The sequence below is a fragment of the Amblyomma maculatum genome, chromosome 8, assembly GCF_055883805.1.
Source record: "Amblyomma maculatum isolate TAMU_Amacu chromosome 8, ASM5588380v1, whole genome shotgun sequence".
NCBI classification, from domain to species: Eukaryota; Metazoa; Arthropoda; class Arachnida; order Ixodida; family Ixodidae; genus Amblyomma; species Amblyomma maculatum.
This window is the reverse complement of record NC_139351.1, coordinates 123594554-123614187: the sequence shown is the minus strand read 5'-3', so window position 1 is coordinate 123614187 and position 19634 is coordinate 123594554. Positions and strand designations below refer to the sequence as shown.

The 19634-nt window shown below is 43.5% G+C and overlaps 1 protein-coding gene across 2 annotated transcripts; it reads right to left on the bottom strand.

The window, feature by feature from the left end:
• Positions 1–621: 621 nt before the first annotated feature.
• On the bottom strand, positions 622–10940 carry LOC146182442 (uncharacterized). 2 transcript variants are annotated; one of them, XM_084577560.1, is made up of 3 exons: positions 10752–10940; positions 4819–4874; positions 622–2638 (listed from the first exon to the last, which is right to left on the bottom strand). In XM_084577560.1, exons 1-3 carry the CDS (start codon positions 10817–10819, stop codon positions 1980–1982), a joined length of 783 nt encoding a protein of 260 aa, XP_084433686.1. In that variant the 5' UTR covers positions 10820–10940; the 3' UTR covers positions 622–1979. The 2 variants fall into 2 exon arrangements, 1 of the variants encoding a protein (XP_084433686.1); XR_014700350.1 differs by having other exon boundaries at positions 2503–2638; positions 4784–10940.
• Positions 10941–19634: the final 8694 nt, after the last annotated feature.

Below are 19634 nucleotides of genomic sequence, written 5' to 3'. Positions count from 1 at the left end.
GGCGTCGTAGACTATGGCGGAACGCCACCATGGTGGCCATTGTGCGAGGACGCCATAGTTATAGCGGTGAGCCACTTTGGCTTGAGTGGTGACGTCACTGTGTCCGGTCGATCAGGTGGTCTCTTGTTAAAGTAGGGGTGTGCTACTTAGTCCATCCTGGTGGACGCATATTGGTGTTGGCCACCATCTTAGCTTAAGGAGGGTAGGGAGCTTATCTTCAGTATTGGTTTTGAATTATAGAGCAAGAGTGATGAAAATGACAATAAAAAAAAAAACCAGAATGTTAAGAACATATTCCAAATGCCAATGCAATAAATTCAAATAAGTAGGCAATGTTACAAAAGCAGCCAAAGAATGGAAGATAAGAATGCACAAATATACTTTGCACTGCAGTGATGCGAATGCATCAATTGTATTACGAGTGACCCCTCGACTGACCTTCAGGCTGCATGCAGTCTGTACTGTGATGTCAGACTCGTGGTGTAAATCTTGAATGCTTTTTTTTCTCCGGTCTTATATCTGACGGTAACACCGCTTCGGGGTGACACTCCAGAGAAGGGGGCAGTGACGCGTGTGTTAGAAAGTAGAAGACCGCAATCAATAGAAGTTGAGGACATTGAAGTTTATACCCATTCCTGGAGCTTTCGTTCTCTCGTTCAGCTCTCTCGGTGCCTTCGTTCAGCCGCTGCAGTAGTTCTTCAGTGCAACAACTGTTGCAATATTCTCTCATTGTAGGACACAGCAATGCCTCCAGGTGTGAAAAGGTTGGGTGTGAGGAAAGGTGGGTAACTTAGCTTCAGCACTGGTTTTTAATTATAGAGCAAGAGTGATGAAAATGACAATTACAAAAGACCAGAATGTTAAGAACATATTCCAAAAGCCAATGCAATAAACTCAAATGAACTAAGTAATGTTACAAAAGCAGACAGAGAATGGAAGATAAGAATGTAGAAATATACTTTGCATTACATGAAGTGAATACATCGGCAAACATATGAGAAAAATACACAATCTTTCATGAACTAGAGCAATGACAGTTGCTTAAAAATGCAGTGCTCAGAAACCTAACAACCCGTTATCTAGACAGCATCTGATATAAATGTGGTAAAAAATCAATAAAGTTTCATTTTAACATCGCTAACACCAAGAAGATATGAAATTGTTGTCCAACACGGTGGCAGTTCTTTGAAAAATGGTGATGATAATTGAGCAATCAAAACTTTGTTAAATTGCTTAAAATGACAGGTTACTTGCAAAGCCTCCAAATTAAGCAATATCTTCAAGGAGAGATTTTTCTCACTCCAACTATTCCAACACTTTTAGAGAACAATTACTAATAGCCATCAAGAAGCAGGTTCTTTTCTCTACTGCCAAAGCTATAGAGCTGATGTAACATCTTCAGAATTAATCTAAAATGTTGGGAAATCTAATGAACTAAAAATAAAATGGCACCAAAACTTTCAAAGGAGGCAGGCTCTGTAATAGGACCAGTAAAAAATAATGCAGGCCATGTCACTGTTCGAAGTATTTTATTAAAAAAAGTTATGCCAACAGTAAATATTAAATGATTAAAGTTGTGGAAGTTTGGGAGCATTTTCTCATTGAGAAAGCACTTAGAAAGCAGTGCTGCGTGAGCCGATATCATCTAAATGCCTTTTTAGATAAGTTAGCGTCCACGAAAAGAAAGCCTACAAACTAAAAATCCTTTTGACAAATGTTAAGTAGCTATACTTGCTATTTGAAAGAGCACTAGAGAAGGGTTGAGGGAGAGCCTCAGTTCGGAAGCTCAGATGAAGACAAGTCTCCTTGTTGGAACATTGGCTCGGCATGCGAACTGAGGCTCACCCTCCACCCTTGTTCAGTGCTCTTTCATACTGTGTATCAATCTTTTTCTCTCATCTTATTCTACCCTACACTTGCTATAGATACTTAGCAGGTTCCTAGCAAGTAAAATACAGAGACTGTTAGCACAATGTTAATCATGGCCAGGCATCATGGACACCACATTTCCCTTTATGTTCTTTCTCTTTGTGCTCTTTTAAATTCAACATCCTAGTGAACGCCTTTGGGCACAACTCGCACTGAAATGGCTTTTCACCCTTGTGGGATCGTGTATGTCTCGCAAGAATTGAGCCCGTCGTAAAGGCCATGGGACACAGCTGGCACCGATACGGTTTCTCCCCAGTGTGGGTACGTATGTGCAGCTGCAGGGTACTCCCCTTTGCAAAGCTCTTTTGACAGTAGGTGCAACAATATGGACGTTCACCCGTGTGAGTCCTCTGGTGGATCAGCAGGTTTCGCTTTGCGGCAAATTTACTGCTGCAATGCTCACAATGGTATGGGCGCTCACCCGTGTGAGTATTAATGTGCACCTTCAAGTTGCCCTTGTGTGCAAACTGGCTGCCACAGTAGTCACAGTGGAAAGGGCGCTCGCCTGTGTGCACACGGACGTGGTTAACCAATTGGCTTTCGAAGGTGAAGCTCAAATTGCAGTAGCTGCATTTGTGCAGTATTTCGTCTGTGGGTTCACCATGATACGAGCTTGTAGGCGAAGTATCTATGCAGGCGATGGGATGCTTCTGATCTGGCAAATCTTGTCCTGGAAATGTGGTGTACTTGCAGGCTGTGGTAAGTGGGCCTGCAATGAAATGCGGAGAGTATTTTAAAGGAAGGAGAAAACCAAAACTGCAGTTCACATGATTTTGACCAAAAAAGGTAATGAATGTGAAAATAAATCTCAACAGCTCTGGCAGATAGTTTGAAGCAAAACTTATTTTCTTCATTTTTGTAAACAGTGCAAAAAAAGACAAGGATGACAGAACACGGTGCAATGTTTAAAGAAACTTAAACCAATTAGCCAAAAATCAGCATTTGCTGCAACAAAGTTAAATTTCATACCACATTAAAAGAACTCTGACTGAAGCAAAATATTCCCATTCTGAACTTTTTATGCACTTGATTAGTGCATGTAGATTAAACCGTTTAATGCCAAGGCATCAAAACATCACATAAAATTTGTGAGCTACCAAGATTTTATAGTTGATAGTTTTTTCAAGGCAGAAATATATTTAACATGAGAGATCCATAAAAAAATAACAGCAGCATAATTAAATTGTCTTTAAATAATTTTTGGATCTCTCAAGACAACAAATCTGCAAAATGACCAGGATAAATGCAGTAATTTAGAGCAAAAAATAGTCCCATCACTTGTGAATGCAGTATTATGGCCAAACAAGGTTTATGCAGTTTTGCCACAACGATTACCTTTTGAAAGAATTTATCTTCGAGGGCTCCTGCATTGATGGTACTTTTCTAAGAAGACAGTTACTTCAAGTATGCTAAATACTGAAGTAATATAATGAGTGAAATAGAAAATTAAATTTTGAGTACCCAAAACAAAAATGAGGTGCATCTCACCATGCCTGTGATTGGGTGCACCTCCAATTTTTAGGGCAGGCAGAAGCACATGATTAAGCTGGTTGCTACAGGCTATGCTGTTCCCCTTCACACTGCTTCTGCCATTACATATCAACAGCGAGAAAATGCACGCTGATTCTGGTGTTCAATCAACAGTAGCCAACCATTACTGGTCAAAACATATCTATTCATATCGGGTAGCAGAGCAAGGAAAGGAAAAGCAACTTCTTTTGCAGAGCAGCTCTTGCTAGAAAGCATCAAATGCAATAAAAAAAAAAAAGAACCAGGAGAAAGTTTCATAGTGCCAAAGGATCAATGCAAGACTTTAGAAAGAGTGCAAGCATTACACCACAAGGCATAAAATCGTGAATAATGCACCAATGGCGCACAATATCTACAAATTTATTTGCATGCTTTTCTATTAGAGCCTCCAGTCAAGGTCATGAAAAATTTGACTTTACTTGCACAGGTCTAAACAAAATATATGTTTGTACGCTGGAAATCCTGCACAGCAAGCCATTATGTCACACACACAATATTTCATAGTAGTTATCACTCAAGTTTAAGAACATTTGGCTTTTATCTTCTGGAACAACCTTTCACCTCAGGCACAAATGCTTTAAGAGCAAGCTTTGCAAAAAAAAAAAAGTCCTTACATAAAAGCAACAGCATTAACAATCAGTTGCACACTATGCTGTCATTAATATGCATCTTCTTTGCACACTATAAATGTTGTGCCAGTAAGTGCCATCATCCCCATCTTAAGGACCCCTCACCTTTCTCAAGCTCCCTTTGAGCATAATAAAAAAAATTGTCAGGAGACTATGTTGTCTTTATCTTATTAGGCAAAACTGAGGGGGGGAGGGGATGTGGTGGTTAAGTAACCATTTGAAGCATAAAATGTTTAGCTCGGTGAGCATAAACCCGGGGAACTAAGATCAGTGCACACTGCAGTTTCCCATGCTTGGAAAGTGAAGCTATTCAATCAGTAAAAATTGGAAGATGTTAGATTAAAATTTTCTTCTCGTGAAACGATTCACCCCTCGGCTTATCAGTAATGGCTAGCAAAATAAGGCTGAGCAAAGGAGTGTCAGCACAAGGAAACAATGCCACAACAAACAGTGCTAATGCGTTTCTTGTATCAACACATATGCACAAATTACATTACACTGGACCACTCATTCCTTTTCCTTGAGACAGATAATTGCTACATAATACGAAGAAAACACTGCCAATATTGTGCTTTCCAATATAACATGCTCAAACACAATGCTTCAAATAGTAACTTATTAGAATGCTTGACATCTTAGTTCCACTTTTCTGGCTAGCCCTCAAGGCATAAAAGGATGGATATAACTCTGCACACATAAAGGCCATCAGCTGTGGAGGTTGACATCACACATTTCGATGCCTGCTGAGCAAGTTGTCTTTGTTGTCCAGTCAATACCAGTTGATGCCTGCAAAATCAAACACAGGCAAATTAGCCAAATCCCTAGGAAAACATAAAAGCAGCAAGAGAACTGTGCATGTGTGTGCATGCTTATTTTATAATGCATAAGTGGGCAAGGGGATCATAATCAACATCACCATCAGCCGGACTATATTCACTACAGGGTGAAAGTTTCTCCCATATTACTCCAATTAACCCAGTCCTGTGCTAGCTGCATCCACCTGACCCCTGTGAACGTCTTAACCTCATCCAACCACCTAACTTTCTGCTGCTTTCTGCTACACATTCCTTCCCTTGGAATCCAATTTGTTACCCTTTTCGACCATCAGCATTCCTTTCTTTGCACTACATACTCTGCCCATTTCTTAATTTCCTCTACAATGCCATTAACTCGCATTTTTCTTTTTTTCCTTTATTGTTTATTCGGCAATACATCCCATTTTATGCTGGCTAGTTCTTCGAGGAGAATTGCTAAACTAGCCTCACTAATTATTTCTCCGACACATTTTGCACACTTCATATCTCTTAAAGTTACACCTACCAATTTCCATTCTACAGCTCTCTGCATCGTCCTCAACTTATGCAGAATCCCTTTCGTTAGCCTCCATGTTTCAGTGTCAAAACAGTTATTAGATGCCACTCATTTTACGTGCTGCCTTTGAAACGTGATCTAAAGTAGAAGTGTACAAGGTTGAAGTGGTCCAACTCGTACATCTTTTTGCACCCGGGCACTGACGCACATTTTCAGTCCACAGATGCCACCACTTTCTCGGTTAATGATGCGAATTGAGGTCGTCAAGCTCAGTTTGCTGAGCACACGGGCAGACAACTTTCACAGCTACTAGAAGTGTGTCCGTGACGTGGTGGCTGCAGCATATAGCAGCCTCTAGGTGTCCGTCACTCATCATGACATCAGAATACTAGTAAAGTATGAAGAACAGAGAATATAGAAAAGTCACCATTACGTGCCACCCAATCTGCCCACAAATGAGAAAAACCGCTGTTTTCGAAAGTTATAATGAATGCCTTGCTTCGTTCTAAGGAGTTCGACTGCGGGTGAATGCTCGAATGCATTTGTTCCACACATTGGACATATCTATTAGTGGCCTTTGCTGCCATGACTGTCTGGAGTTGTAACTGCCTGTGTTGATCAAACAAGCAACTCTACAGCAGCTTTACAGACACTGTTTTCCTGAGGCAATCTCATTAAAACCAATCCCTTACCTGAAGTTGGCACACGGTTTACACCACCATTATGGACGGCAGTGAGTATACCATCACAGACACATACCTCATATTTCAACATTCAATTTAAAGAAAATCAAAGAGTAACATTGGCCCTAAATCATATGAAATGAAAAAACATGACCTTGTGTCCCTTGTTCATAAGCAGAGAGTGTCGAAGTGGGAAACTACTTGGTCATCCAAACTTAGTTTGAACACGGTTGCTGCCTTCAAAGTGCCTTTGCGTCCAACAGAAACAATGAAGTTAAGCGACTAGCCATGTCAGGCAATAGCTGCAAGTCCCTCTGCGCTTCCATGACGTTGCTTTGATATGTGGCCATAATGGGCAAAATGGAGCTTTTGACCCTGTTGATCCGCAGAGTATCAAAGAAAAAAAATTGGCATCACAATTCGGCATCCCCCTAAGCATGATGTGCTTAATTATATATGTGAAATGTTTATGACGAAAAGTAATGAAGGAACCACAGGCTCAAATAAATATACTGACAGGAGTTATGTTCACGATTAATCGCTGAATACTTGATAAGAATGCAGAGACAAACCAAATTCATATCTTACGCATGCTCTCACCAAAAAAGTCGAGCAAACATGATACGTGAGAAAAGCAATGTCAGCGAAATGAAAAAAATGGTGACTAGAAGTTCTCACATACTCATATTCAATAAGTGGCAAAAGAGATCTTGAAACCTGAAGGCTTTAGAGCACAGGTAAAAATTTAAGAGGTAAAGGATAACAAGGATGCATTGGTTCCCTATTCCTTCTTCTTTGAACACAAAGTATGAAGAAATTCAAACAAAACAGAAAGTGAACTATGACTTTAAGACGTGACCACAAGGTTTCTAACATATTTTTTCCATTGTGCTCCCTCACAATGCCAGGAATGGAATTCTTATAAACTGTTTGATGCTAAAGCCCCTGAAATCTGGCTGCCCGCTTGGTGCAAAACCAGATGGGTAGTGACACACCTCAATTTGCACACAGCTACCAGGTAATGAGTTATCTGGGTTTACAGGGATACGAGCATGTACAGCTGAGGATCTGCATAGTTCGGCAAAAGTTGTGTTAGAAGGTTGTTCCGGCAGAAGCTTTCACTCTTCCTCCAGTCAACACGAATTCCGGTGGCTGCGAAATAAAACAAAGATAGGTGCTTTCGACATAAGGGAAATTGAAAAGCAGAAACCAACTTTGTAGTAGGGCTGTAGCCACTTTCACTAAGAAAAGCAGTGAAAAGGAAAGGCAAACAGGGGGTATAAAGGGCACATAATGGCTCAAGGTCGGTGAGCAACATTTTGTCTTTGCAAGAAACCAGAGGAACAATTTCACTGCACAAAAGCTTTGGCAGGAGCTGGAAAAAGCACTTCTTGCCACAAATTTTCAGTGCTAATTCATGAATGTTGTGGCTGCAGGCTGCCCCTTCCACCCACTAGAACATCCTAGGATGGCCAGCCGCAATTCTACAGCGAATCTTGGAGGCCACAATTTCACTCTCGGCGATTTTTTTGCATGCATCATAGAGTTTATAGCAAGCACTTGCTGGTGCTGAGTTGCCATTTGCATCTTGTAAAGTCACTGGAACTGGGAAAATTCCGCTAGCGCTGCTGCCATGTGGCCGCTTCTTTTTTTATAAATAAATAGATAAGGCTAAAAGTTGGGCAGCAGCGGAGCATGCCACCTACCTGTGTATACTAATATATTTTACACTCATTATTGCCTTGATTTTAGCAACCAAATAATCTTTATTTGGTTATTTTTACCGGTCAATTGTCTATTTGTCCTCCCCAGTCCTTAAACCAAAACTTATTTTTTCTTAGTTGCAATGCCGTCTGGCAGAGTCGTGGAACGTTGAGCTCGGCAGTGAAAGGACCCGAGTGTCCCCTCTCATTACTCTATGCTGGAGCTCTTTGTAAGTGATCTAGTGTTCAGCCGTTTCCTTTCCATCTCCACGTGCACAGCATAGCAAAGCCTACCTGTTAGTACGTGACTTGGTACGTGTTAGTTCACAGTACTCCTGTCCTAGCCTCGAACAATGAGCTGCCCCTAGAATTATTGTAGATGCTTTGATTTATTTTTTTTTTGCTATTTCCTCCTTCAAAGTCTTGTACATTTCCAGTGCTGATTTAGGCTGCATCCCGATTTCCCGCAGAGCCCTCCCTGTTTCTTGAACCTTTCTCTTTACCGATAATTCCTGGCTGGTCCCCCTACTGCTGTACAAATATTTCCTAATTTTCTTGTCTGCTTCCTCAATTTTGTGTCATGTTCTGATCGCATATATAGGTCTGTACTGGCAAAAGTCAGACTAGAAACCGTCAACCCTTTCTAGCTCCCTTGTACAACTTCCTACATGTCGTAATTCCACAGTACATACCCGATTTTTCATGACTGCTCTGTTCTTGTCACCTTTAGCTGTGATATATTTTTCATGTTCAATCATGCCCCGTTAGACACTTACCTTTAATATTTATCTGTGGCCAAAGGTATACTTGTACTTACGCACTACCTCCGGTGTGGCCCCCAGTATCCTATATGTGCTGCTCTTGTTATCATGAAAAATCATGACTGCCGATTTTTCTTCCTAACATTAGACTGAATCTGTCTCTTTATATACCGTAGATATCCATCAACCCCTGCAAATCTTCCCTGTTGTCAGCCATTAGTAATTATATCATCCGTGTAGATCAGTCCTGTTAATGCCTGCTAGACACATTCTCCTCACTCGAAAGAGGAAAGGTTCAAGCCGAGTCTACTTCTTGCAAGTTTAGGCTCTAAACCTTGTAGGTACAGCCTGATCAACAAAGCTGACAGAGAACACTTTTGCTTAAGCCCTGGCTCAGACACCTTTTTCCCCCATTGTATAAGCACCTGGTTACCTTTATAAACAATCTTAAAACATCTTTAAGGAATTGGTTACTCCACCTTCTCCACCTCATGTGTACAGAATGTCCCACAAGTTTTCTTGAAGCACACTGACATAGGCTCCTTTAATATCCAGAAAAGGTTTAGGCTTGTGGGGTTTAACATTCCAAAGTGACTGAGGCTACGAGAGATGCTGTATGGTGGAGGTCGCCGGAAAGGTCAACTGCTTAGGGTTCTTTAATGCGCATTCATCTCGCACAGCACTCAAGCACCTTGATTTTTGCCTCTACCGAAAAGCGGCCGCTGTAGCCGGGATCGGATCCCGTATCCCTGGGCTCAGCAGTCGAGTGCTTCAAACACTATACCACCGCGGCAGGCGATTTCCAGAAAAACTAGCCATAGGGGATCCGTGTTCCTTTTCCGTTATTTCGATATACTGTGTCAATGAGAACATTGACCCCTAATCTTCATAATCACGGTGCCACTTAGCTAGAGCATCTCTGAGCGAGACACTCTATTCGGGACCCTTTCTCACTGATAAGCATGTCAGTTGCATGCATGTTGATACCTAACTCTCCCTCTCTCTTAAACCTTTGATATGATATCAGTTCTGTGAGAGGCCTTTTTCATTTTCACTGCACCATCGGGCTGTGAAGCAGTACATGGCACTTATCACACTCAACGTTGCTATCACCACAGGTTCAGCAACTTTTACATAAATCCAAGAAATTAAAAGGAGCTAGCCAACAGATAAACAGGCAGATAAACAGGCTGCCCTATTATATGCTTCTGCACTAGATGCTGTTATGAGAGAGTGCTACAATGCAATATTTTGCGAATTCTCCCTTAGGCTGCATGTGGTATACAATTTTTGCTTACTGCAGTACATAACGAAAAAGACGTTTACAAAACTGACGCAGGATGGGAAAAGTAGCAGTTTTCTCGGAAGCCAAAAGGCATTGGTAACTATGACCACCTGCCCTGCTACAAGTACAGCATCACAAAGATCTCTTCCATTAATTTCCAATCCTAACTTCTGCCAGTTTCTACTACCTTATCCCTGGAAACTTCCACATCTCCTTGGTCCACTCATTTGAGTCTGTACAGAGCACTCCTATATACATCGACTACTCTTGAAATCCGCTCTAGTACCCTAAAAAATTATTAGCTGTCGTTTTATCACACTTACATCATTACACGCCTTTGTTCTCAAACCCACACAGCTTTTGTGTCTCTAAACGTCACATCAAAAATGTCACTTCCCATAGATTGCTGTGAATGTTTCAGACAATTTTTACTGTCCTCAAAGTTCCTGCACTGTGTTTGCGCGCTAGACAAGGTACAGATATCGTTTGCCTATCTCTTGGGTGATACACTCGAGCTCTACGAAGAACACGAACTGCAATCCGTGATGTAGCTAGGAGTGCAGGCCAAGCATACTCCACGCTGTTCTCTACTTCTACCTATATATGACGCCGATGGTTCTGATCTGCGGTACCTACTTCTCTAATCAGGATGTATGACAACCGGGATTAGCAATCAACAAAGCCGGCATTACACAATCCGCCAGCAGAGCACTCGACCGTGGCTCAGTAAATGTTATAACATGTCAACATGTCCAATGACGTACAACAGTTTCTCACAAGATCTTGATATCACCGCCATGAATATCATACATCATCATTCAAAACGCGATAAAGAAAAGAGAAAGAAGCGAGGATAGCACTCAACACAATAACGAAGCAAAAATATGGGCAACTAGCCCACCCCTCCACAGAGTACTTGCCCGCAGATGCAAATGGCAAGTTGGAGCAGAAGTGGTCTAAGGTCTTGCCATTCCATAAAAGATTCCATTTCCGTCCTCGCTTTGCTGTTAATGGCAAGTTACATCCATTGGCACTGCGGCACAGACAATGCGGACGATACACCACAGAAGTATAGCGAGGATGAAGCGAGCTTGTTTTAAGCCGCCATGTGTTTATCCCATAGTGGCCAACAGAGTGGTAACATTCGGCTAGAGGCCGATTACAAACACTACAGACAGAACGGTATGTGAGGGATGGGGTGACCTGTCGTTTTGAGATTCATTAGATGGTTACGTTGGCCTTGATAACGAGTTTTTGCTATCAGCAGCAATTATGATTTTTTTCAGGGGTGTGAAACAGCCCTATTTTGTCAAGATAAGGAGTGACTGTATCGACAACCTTGCTGTAGGGTTTCCTCTACTGCTCCAGGAGACTCAGAAGTACACAAAAGAGTAAGGTTGTCTGCATAGAATGCATGTTTTAGGTTTGGGATAGACACTAGAATAAGAGACAGGAGAACCATTCCAAGGTTAAAAAGTGTGGGTGACAGAATAGCGCCCTGAGGAGTACCATGTGTGAGGAGGGAAAGGATCGGAGACAGAATCGGAGAGACGGAATCTGACCGTGCGGTCGCGGAGAAATGTAGTGAGGTAACCGTACACTAGAGACCACAGCCAGTAGAGGCAAGTATGTTTAAAAGAGGATCGTGGGCAAGGTTATCACTATGGCTTGGACCTGGGAAGATGGCGGAAGATCAAATTCGTGGGTGACGAGGAAGGAGAAAATTCGTGAGGAGGAGTGATGAGCACTTCTGGGGCGCCGTGTTGGAGGATAATTTGGTCGACGAAAAACTTGGTGACTTCCACTGCGGAACCATTAGGCAGGGCTTTTGCTTTGGCGTAACGGGTCATGTAATCAGTGGCCACGATGATCCACTTGCTTCCCGTCGGTGTAATTGGGAAGGGTCCAAGGAGGTCCTTCCCTATTTGTTGAAAGGGCTTATTCGGGGTTGGTATTGGGTTCAGTAGACCAGCAGGTTTCATCGAAGGTGTCTTGCGTCGCTGGCACTCACGGCATGTTTTGTCATAATGGGAGCCATCGGCAGCTAACCGTGGCCAATAATACTTCTCCCGGATTCAGTGCGTGCGTGCAAGGCCGAGATGACCTGCCGTTGGCTCATTGATAAGGCCACATGCCGGCAGCTGTCAAAAAGAGAACTAATACATATTTGGATAGATCACGGCAATATTTATTACTTCGCCGTCGATCACACAATAGGAAACGGATAGGTTTTTAGATTGTTCGTGATTTGGCAGTTTCAGATAGCGGTTTTGTAAGGTGGAGCGTTTTCTGGGTTTTGTTTTGTTTTGCATCTCCTGGTTTCGCCCTGTATGTATTGCTTGTTTTTCTGCAGATGAGCCTTTCCTCTGTACATATATATACATGCTTTTGTTCCCAATAAACATTAGCTGCGAGACAGCGCTCGTGTGTCTACTCGTCTTTGTCTTCGCCCTTTGTGCTGTGAGTATTTCCAAAATGAACTATATCAAACTCTCCGAACTCTATGTTTTCTAAGATATCTACGTCAGGTGGTCTTAGTGTGGTTTCTACTGTAAGTAGTGTACGTATATGGAATAAATGGAGGATATGTATTAAAATACTAGTAGCAAATTTCATGTACGTGTGAGAGGATTCTTAAGAGGTGACGGCAAATGGGAGTCGTATTATTGTCGCAAGGTGGAGCTTAGGTGCCTCTTAACTTAAGGTGTAGTGCCAGCGCCATCTACATTAAAGTCGCAGAGGGATTAAAGCACATTATAGTAGGTTTAGCCACTTAAAACTTCTGCAATTCTTTCTCTTATAGTTTAAAATTTTATGATATCTGGTTTAACAGCAGGTAGAGTAGAGTCCCTAGAAGTATTTGCTAGTCTGCCGTCCGAACGGGGTTCCCTATGGAACCGGTTGGCCGCTTCCCGGATGAAAGCGCAGGGGGCGCTGTACGCATTCGGAGCGTGGTCGCGTTGTGTACGTGGTGCTGTGGCGGTTGTGCCGTACTGCGAATCTGCGCCGCGCTGATCGGTTGGTGCCGTGACAAGGCTCGTGCACCACGGGCACTTTTCTTCGCTCGCGAGCCGGAATGCGCGCAAATTAGCTAGCATGTGTGCAAGTGTGCCTTTTTTATGGATATGTGATCGCGTCATGTCCAGAAAACGCGGTAAGCGTGATAGCACGTGTTTCTTGCCCGGGTGCAAGACCGGGTAGCGCTCGTGCAAGGTGAAATGTTCTCTCTTCAGGACAACGAAAGACGCAGGGAAGAGGCAAGAGTGGGAGCGCAACATCAAGCGCGGCTGCAAAGGCAATAACATTGTTTATTGTCTCAGCTAGGGCATAAAGGAATATGCAAAACGAAAATTAAAAGGCGTAATAAATGAAAGAAAATAGACTGGTTGTGTTCTAATAAAATTCAAGAGACAACGATGATAAGATCCTTGCGTGCAAGCAATGTACGAAGATGGGTTGCTCGGTGAAAGGCCCACTGCCGTCAGGTGCTGATATTGTCGGCTTCAGTGGCGGGCAAACCCACAAGTGGTGAATATCTTCCTCATTATTTTGTGAGTTGCAGACAGGAAATCCTGGACGTTGATATAAATATCGGTATATATAAATATCGGATGATCCGGATCAGGGTTGCCCTCACATTACTGTAACACGAATAAGCTATAGTGTCGGCGTTTGTGAGCGACACTTCAAACCCTGCTTTATTGAGCGAAGTTTTAAGACAGGTAAAGGTAATTGAGATTCCACGGGATGTTACGCAACTCACGAAGGATGCCATCTCAACGCTGCTTCCTGACACTCCAAAATACTTGTTGAAACCCCTGCCTCTCAAGAGAAAGGAGCGCAACTTGTACGAGCAAAAACAGTTAGCAGGGAGACCTGCAGAGAAAGAAAAAAAGTGCACTGATCCTGAAGCATCAGTGGAGCCAGTTGAAGAATACAGCGGTGGTGGATCGTGTGACGTGAGCCTGCTCCAGGAATGCAGAAAGCTGCCTGCCACCGCCACTGGGGACAAAGGTCGATCTTTCTGATGTTGAGCAATGAACATTCGCATAGTGCCACTCAAGCGAGGACGAATCTCCGGAGGCAATTGCCATCGGCGAGTTCTGTTCCATCGCAGTAGTGAAGCTGCCATGAATGCTGCTGTGTGCATTCGAGGAAACAAAGTCGAGGAGATTGCTGTAAAGTCGACAGAAGAGGTAATTAATCTTATTCAGGACATTGCGAAACTCAGCTTGTGTCCTGGCAGCGATTGAAGCCTATTACCAAGACCTTTCCCACCTACAATGGGCGTTGCTTAATTTGCGACGAACTGTACCATTATTTCTGATGCAACATGCATATAGCCTGCAAATACTTGCGAAAGTTAACTCAGAACACCCTGTCAAGAAGAAGAAAAAATTAAGAAACAGACTTCTATGTCTCGAGCAGTTTGTCGTACGAAGGACAAGGTAGCAAAGCTGGTAAAAGCTCTCGGTGAAATGAAAAATGAAAATGAACGCCTTCAAGGACAGAGTTTAAAAGAAGTGTTAGTGCCCTTCCTCTCAACTAACAGCTGGCTATTAAAATATGTTTTAGAGGTTGCAAAACGAAGTCAACAAAAGTGATGGCATATTCTGATGAGTGGCTACTAGGCTTCCTGAGTAGGTACCAATGAATGCCTATCAGCAGTTTGCCTGAAGCGCGGTGCGATTTGAAGGGCTCCGGTTTCCATTTTGCGTGCTTTAATTGTGCATGCATCCGAAAGTTTGTAGTTCTACATACGTGTTATAACTTAGCTAAACGTCCGAAGAAGTTAAGATGAAACTATAGCGTGAATGAAAACGCCGGCGACAGCGCTCTGTTGCTCGCACACATGGTCCTTGGAGCCTAGAATGTGCGTCTAGTATAGTTCTCCTTGCAAGCGCAATTGTTTGCACAAAATCCTCAGAAGTCTTCATTACAATACGGCACGGCGGTAGCTTCAGCAGGATAATAGGGTATAAAAAGCAGCTTCGTTTCTACATCGGCTCAGGGGCATGCGCGCAAAACTTCGCTCACGAAAAAAGAAAAAAAGTCGCATCCGTGGTTATGCCAACAACTCGGCTGCGAATTCAATATTACGACTAAATTGAAATCAAAGACTAAAGAGCGGCATCGCATGTACAAGGCACCTGACAATGAGCATGCAGCGAATGCATTTCGAAGCGCACGGGCGCGCGCGTCGTCTGCTCCGTCAGCAGTGGCGCACTCCGGTTCACCGCAGCGCCACCGCGGCGATCATTCAGCGGCAGCCCCCGCCGCGGCCGGCGGACGACAGACTAGCAATATTTCTAGGGACCCTAGGTAGAGGCTCCGTTCTTAGCGCGCCATTTTATAGCATGCGAACTTTTACTTACTTTAACTGCAACCATCAGCCGACTACTTTCAGTCAAATAGCTTCTTTGTGCTGGAATGTAAAGCTAAAATGACCAAAATTGTCTGTGTGATGCCGTTTCTGCAGCTTACGGTTTTTATATATTTTTATGAATGTATTTGATCATTTCCACTTTCACTTCCTGCTTCAGCACCGCCGAGTCGCCACGTCTGGGGAGGTATGAACCCGACTGAAGGAGAGGCACGAATCAAAATATTTGGGGGACATTCAGTAGAGTAGTCTTTTATATCACGCGACAATGTATCCCGTCGGCGGACCCTGATTCTCGTGCATGTACTTTGCTATTCGCCTAATTAATCTCACGTGGTCTCATGACGTCACAAAATCGCCGACCAATCAATGCCTGGCTATGTCACCTACCAACCACCAGCTGTCAGAGAGACATGTTCGTGATTTCTCACCAACAACGCTGACTCCAGTTTTCTTTTCGAAACACAGATCTTTAACACTATCACGTTAAACTTACTGCCGTCAAAATACACCTTTTTCGCAAGGCCGCTATGCGCACGCGCGCTTCTCCCCTGGTTGAAAGCAAACCACCAGCCCCAACTGCGCATGCGCAGTCGGAGATGATCTCGGGGGCCATCTGCAGTTCACATCCGTGACAGGCGTATGCGACAGGTGGCGGTAGCTTTCAAGAACACACATCGTTTTTTTTCGTAGGCGGTTCCGTCTCCCAAGGACGTTTTCAACCAGTACCAGAATTTTCAGCCACTCCCAGAGGGCGCCACATTTTGTAAAAAGAAAGGCGGATTATATTTAATTATATTTAATGCTGCACCAACTAGCCCAACAAAAAGTCCTTCTTGAATATTTAATTGGTTCAGAGGAAGGGAAAGACGCAGTGTCACACTTGTTGCTGTGCGACGTAAGGGAAGGGAGGAAGGTGGGAGTTAAAGTGTAAGGAGATTGGATTGGAAAACATTTATTGTCAGCAATGAGCGATTTGTGGGCGCTACACTTAGATGGCCTCAAGACCGTTGCTCCCGGCGACCTTTTGAGCCCACCCAGTAGCCCTAACTTGTGTTAACGGGTCTGAGCTGGCTAGTATAGCCTCCCACCGCTCAAAAGAAGGGACTGGTAGTAGGTCCGCTGGTGGCGGCGCTTTTTCGCAGCTACATAATATGTGATCATATCCTGCTATTTCGCCGCAGTGTTTACAATTTGGATGGTATTGTGCTGGGTACATGTGCGCTAATTTAGAAGGGCTGAAGAAGGCACGCGTCTGGAGCTGACGCCAGATTACTTCTTGCCTTTTGTCTAGTTTTTGTCTGGTGGAGGATATATTCGCCTTTCTAGTTTAAAGTGATTAGTGTAGTCATGAAATGAGATTAGTGCATCTCTCGAGAAATTGGGGGAATCAACCTGGCTCACTGCTCGGCTGACATAACCTCGAGCTATACTGTGAGCCAACTCGTTTCCTTTGTTCCCCGAATGTGCCGGCACCCATATTAATTCCACCTCTTTTTGGTTCCAGTCTTTATATCTTAAAATTCGCTCTGTCATGGGCTGTGCGATGTCAGCGCACGTTAAAGATCCCCAGGTGGTCGAAATTACTCCGTATGCCTCCGCTACGGCTCCTCTTTCTCTCTTTCCACTTTCATTCCCACCTTCCTCCTTTCCCTTTCGGCGCGGTTCAGGTGTCCACAGAGCAAGTGTGACAGATACTGCGCCTTTCCCTTCCTGTGAAACAATTACATATATTATATCTTTGGAGATCATGCCCCTCGCAAAATTGTTGATTGATTGATTGATTGATTGGTTCACAGGAAGGGAAAGGCGCAGTATCTGTCATACTTGTTTCTGCGGACACCTGTTTATAGCAGATTTGGAGTCACTAATTATGGTAACCGCTTAGGTGCTGACTATCGCCATGGCGATAGCCGCCTCCTCTGCTGTCCCTGAGTAGTTTGTTTTTATTGAACCTGCCATTAATGTTTTACCCGAGTCGTTCACGCCCACGATAGCAAAAGAGTTGCCTCCTTTGTATTCCGCCGCGTCTACATAAACAGTGTATTTAGAGCCTTCTAACTTGGCCTCAAGGGCCTTCGCTCTTGCTTTTCTCCTGCCTTCATGAAAAGCATGGTGCATGTTTTTTAGTAGCGGTTTAATAGTAAGTGCGTTTCTTACTTCAGTCGGCAGTTTTACTTGTGCATTTCTTTCCGGGATTCTATCTTGTAGTCCTAATTTACCCAGGATTTTTCATCCCGTGGATGTGGCGGCGAGCCTCTTTAGCTGTGTTATTATATGTGCCTCGCATAGTTCCATGGTGTTATTGTAGACCCCCAGTTTAAAAAGTCTTTCCGTAGGGGTGCAGTGGGGTAGCCCCAGTGCTGCTTTATATGCTTGCCTTATGATCGTTTCAATTTTGTTCTTTTCTGCCACCCCTAGCTTGAGGTAGGGGATGGTGTACACTAATCTGCTTATCAGAAAAGCCTGAACAATTCGGCACAAATCTTTCTCTTTGATCCCGCGTCTTTTGTTGGCTATTCGCCTTATCAACCTGGTTGTCATGTTAATTGTTGATTTAAGTCGATTTATTATTTCTGTGTTCTTTCCATTGTCTTGTATTATCAGTCCCAAGACCCTGATTTTGTCCACTCTGGTTATCGGTGTGCCATTTAATTCCATCAAAATGTCTTCAGTGTTGATATTGCATTTTTTTGTTCCTCGGATTACCAGAAGTTCCGATTTGCTTGGTGAGCATTTCAGCCCTACCCATTCCGCATATTCTTCAACAATGTCGACTGCCTGTTGAAGATTTTCTTCTATTTCCCCATCGTTGCCTGTGCATGTCCATAACGTGACATCATCAGCTTATAGCGTATGTTTCACCCCTTTCACAGTTTTCAGTAATGGTGGGAGGTTCTTTAACGCTAGGTTGAAGAAGAAAGGGGAAAGAACTGAGCCCTGTGGGGTGCCCTTGTCGCCTAGCTTAATTGTTTCAGACCTGATGTCTCCAAGGCTTATTTCTGCTGTTCTTTCGGTTAGAAAATCTCTAACGTAATCGTAAATCCTCATGCCTGGGGCAATTTCCTCCAGATTATTTAATATGGCTTCGTGTTTGATATTATTAAAGGCTTTCTGTAGATCAAGGCCAAGTACAGTTTTTGTGCTCCCTTTATTGGGCGCGTCAATTATGTCTGCTTTGAGTTGAATCATTACATCCTGCGTGGACAGCTTGCTCCTGAAACCTAGCATTGTTTCGGAAAATACCTCCCTTTCCTCTGCATACTCCTGAAGTCGGTTTAGTATTACATGTTCCATCAGCTTCCCTAGGCACGATGTTAGCGATATCAGCCTGAGGTTGCCTACTTCAAGTTTCTTCCCAGGCTTCGGAATGAAGACCACTTTAGCATGTTTCCACTCTCAAGGTATTCTACCTCGTTTCCATACCCCATTAAGAAAGTCTGTGAGTGCCATGACTGATACTAAATCTAGGTTTCACAGCATTTTATTGCTGACCCCATCTGCTCCCGCTGCTGATGTGATCCTTAGCTGACTCATTGCTCTCCATACCTCCGCTATTGATATGTCTCTATCTAGCTCTGTGTTCTCTGGTCCTCGATATGGTGCAGATGAACGTATTAAGGTATCTGCTCATCAATTCCTCTATGAGATCTTCAGCCGTGCACTGGTATTTATGAACCGATCTTTTCAGCTGTCCTTGAGGTCAAACTAAGAAGTTTGACCTGGATCTAGCAAGTGGCGAGAAGTTGCCACGTGTTTTTACACCCAAGTTTCCCGTTCAATTCACCGCAAATCTGCCCCTAGTGTTGACTCGCTTCGTTCGCGTATTCTTCTATCTGTCGTTCAAGTGTAGATACTCTCTTCTTTAGCCTTCTATTGCGCCTCTGCTTTTTCCATATTTTCGTAAGGCTCTCGTGGGCTTCCCACATGTGGGCCAACCTCGAATCTGTAATATCATTTCCGGCGGTTGGGATCTCTTAAGTGTGTGTGTTTTCATCACTTTTGAATCGTTCAACCTATTGATTTAGATTCACGATCTCCCTCGGAGCGGTTCTGTCCCTGACTTTTCTAAGAGTATCCCAATCTGTCAGCTTCTTTTTGTGCAGCATCCCCTTCAGCGGTCTGGTATGTATTTCAATCTCTATAATATAGTGATTACTACCTAAGGTGTGTCCTGTGTTTGACCGCTTCTCACCCTCAAGCTCTGCCCAGCGTCATGTCTGGGGACGTGTCTACACTGATGCTGTTGCCTATCCTTGTGGGGTCTTGTGGGTTGTTTAGTAGTATTGTTAGTCTTAAGTGTTGAATTTCCATCCATAGTTTGTTTCCTTTGGGGAAGCTCATCCTATATCCCCAAGCCGGATGCGGGGCATTGAAGTCCCCAGTGATTATTAGCCCTTTCCTGTCAGCTAGTCTTATT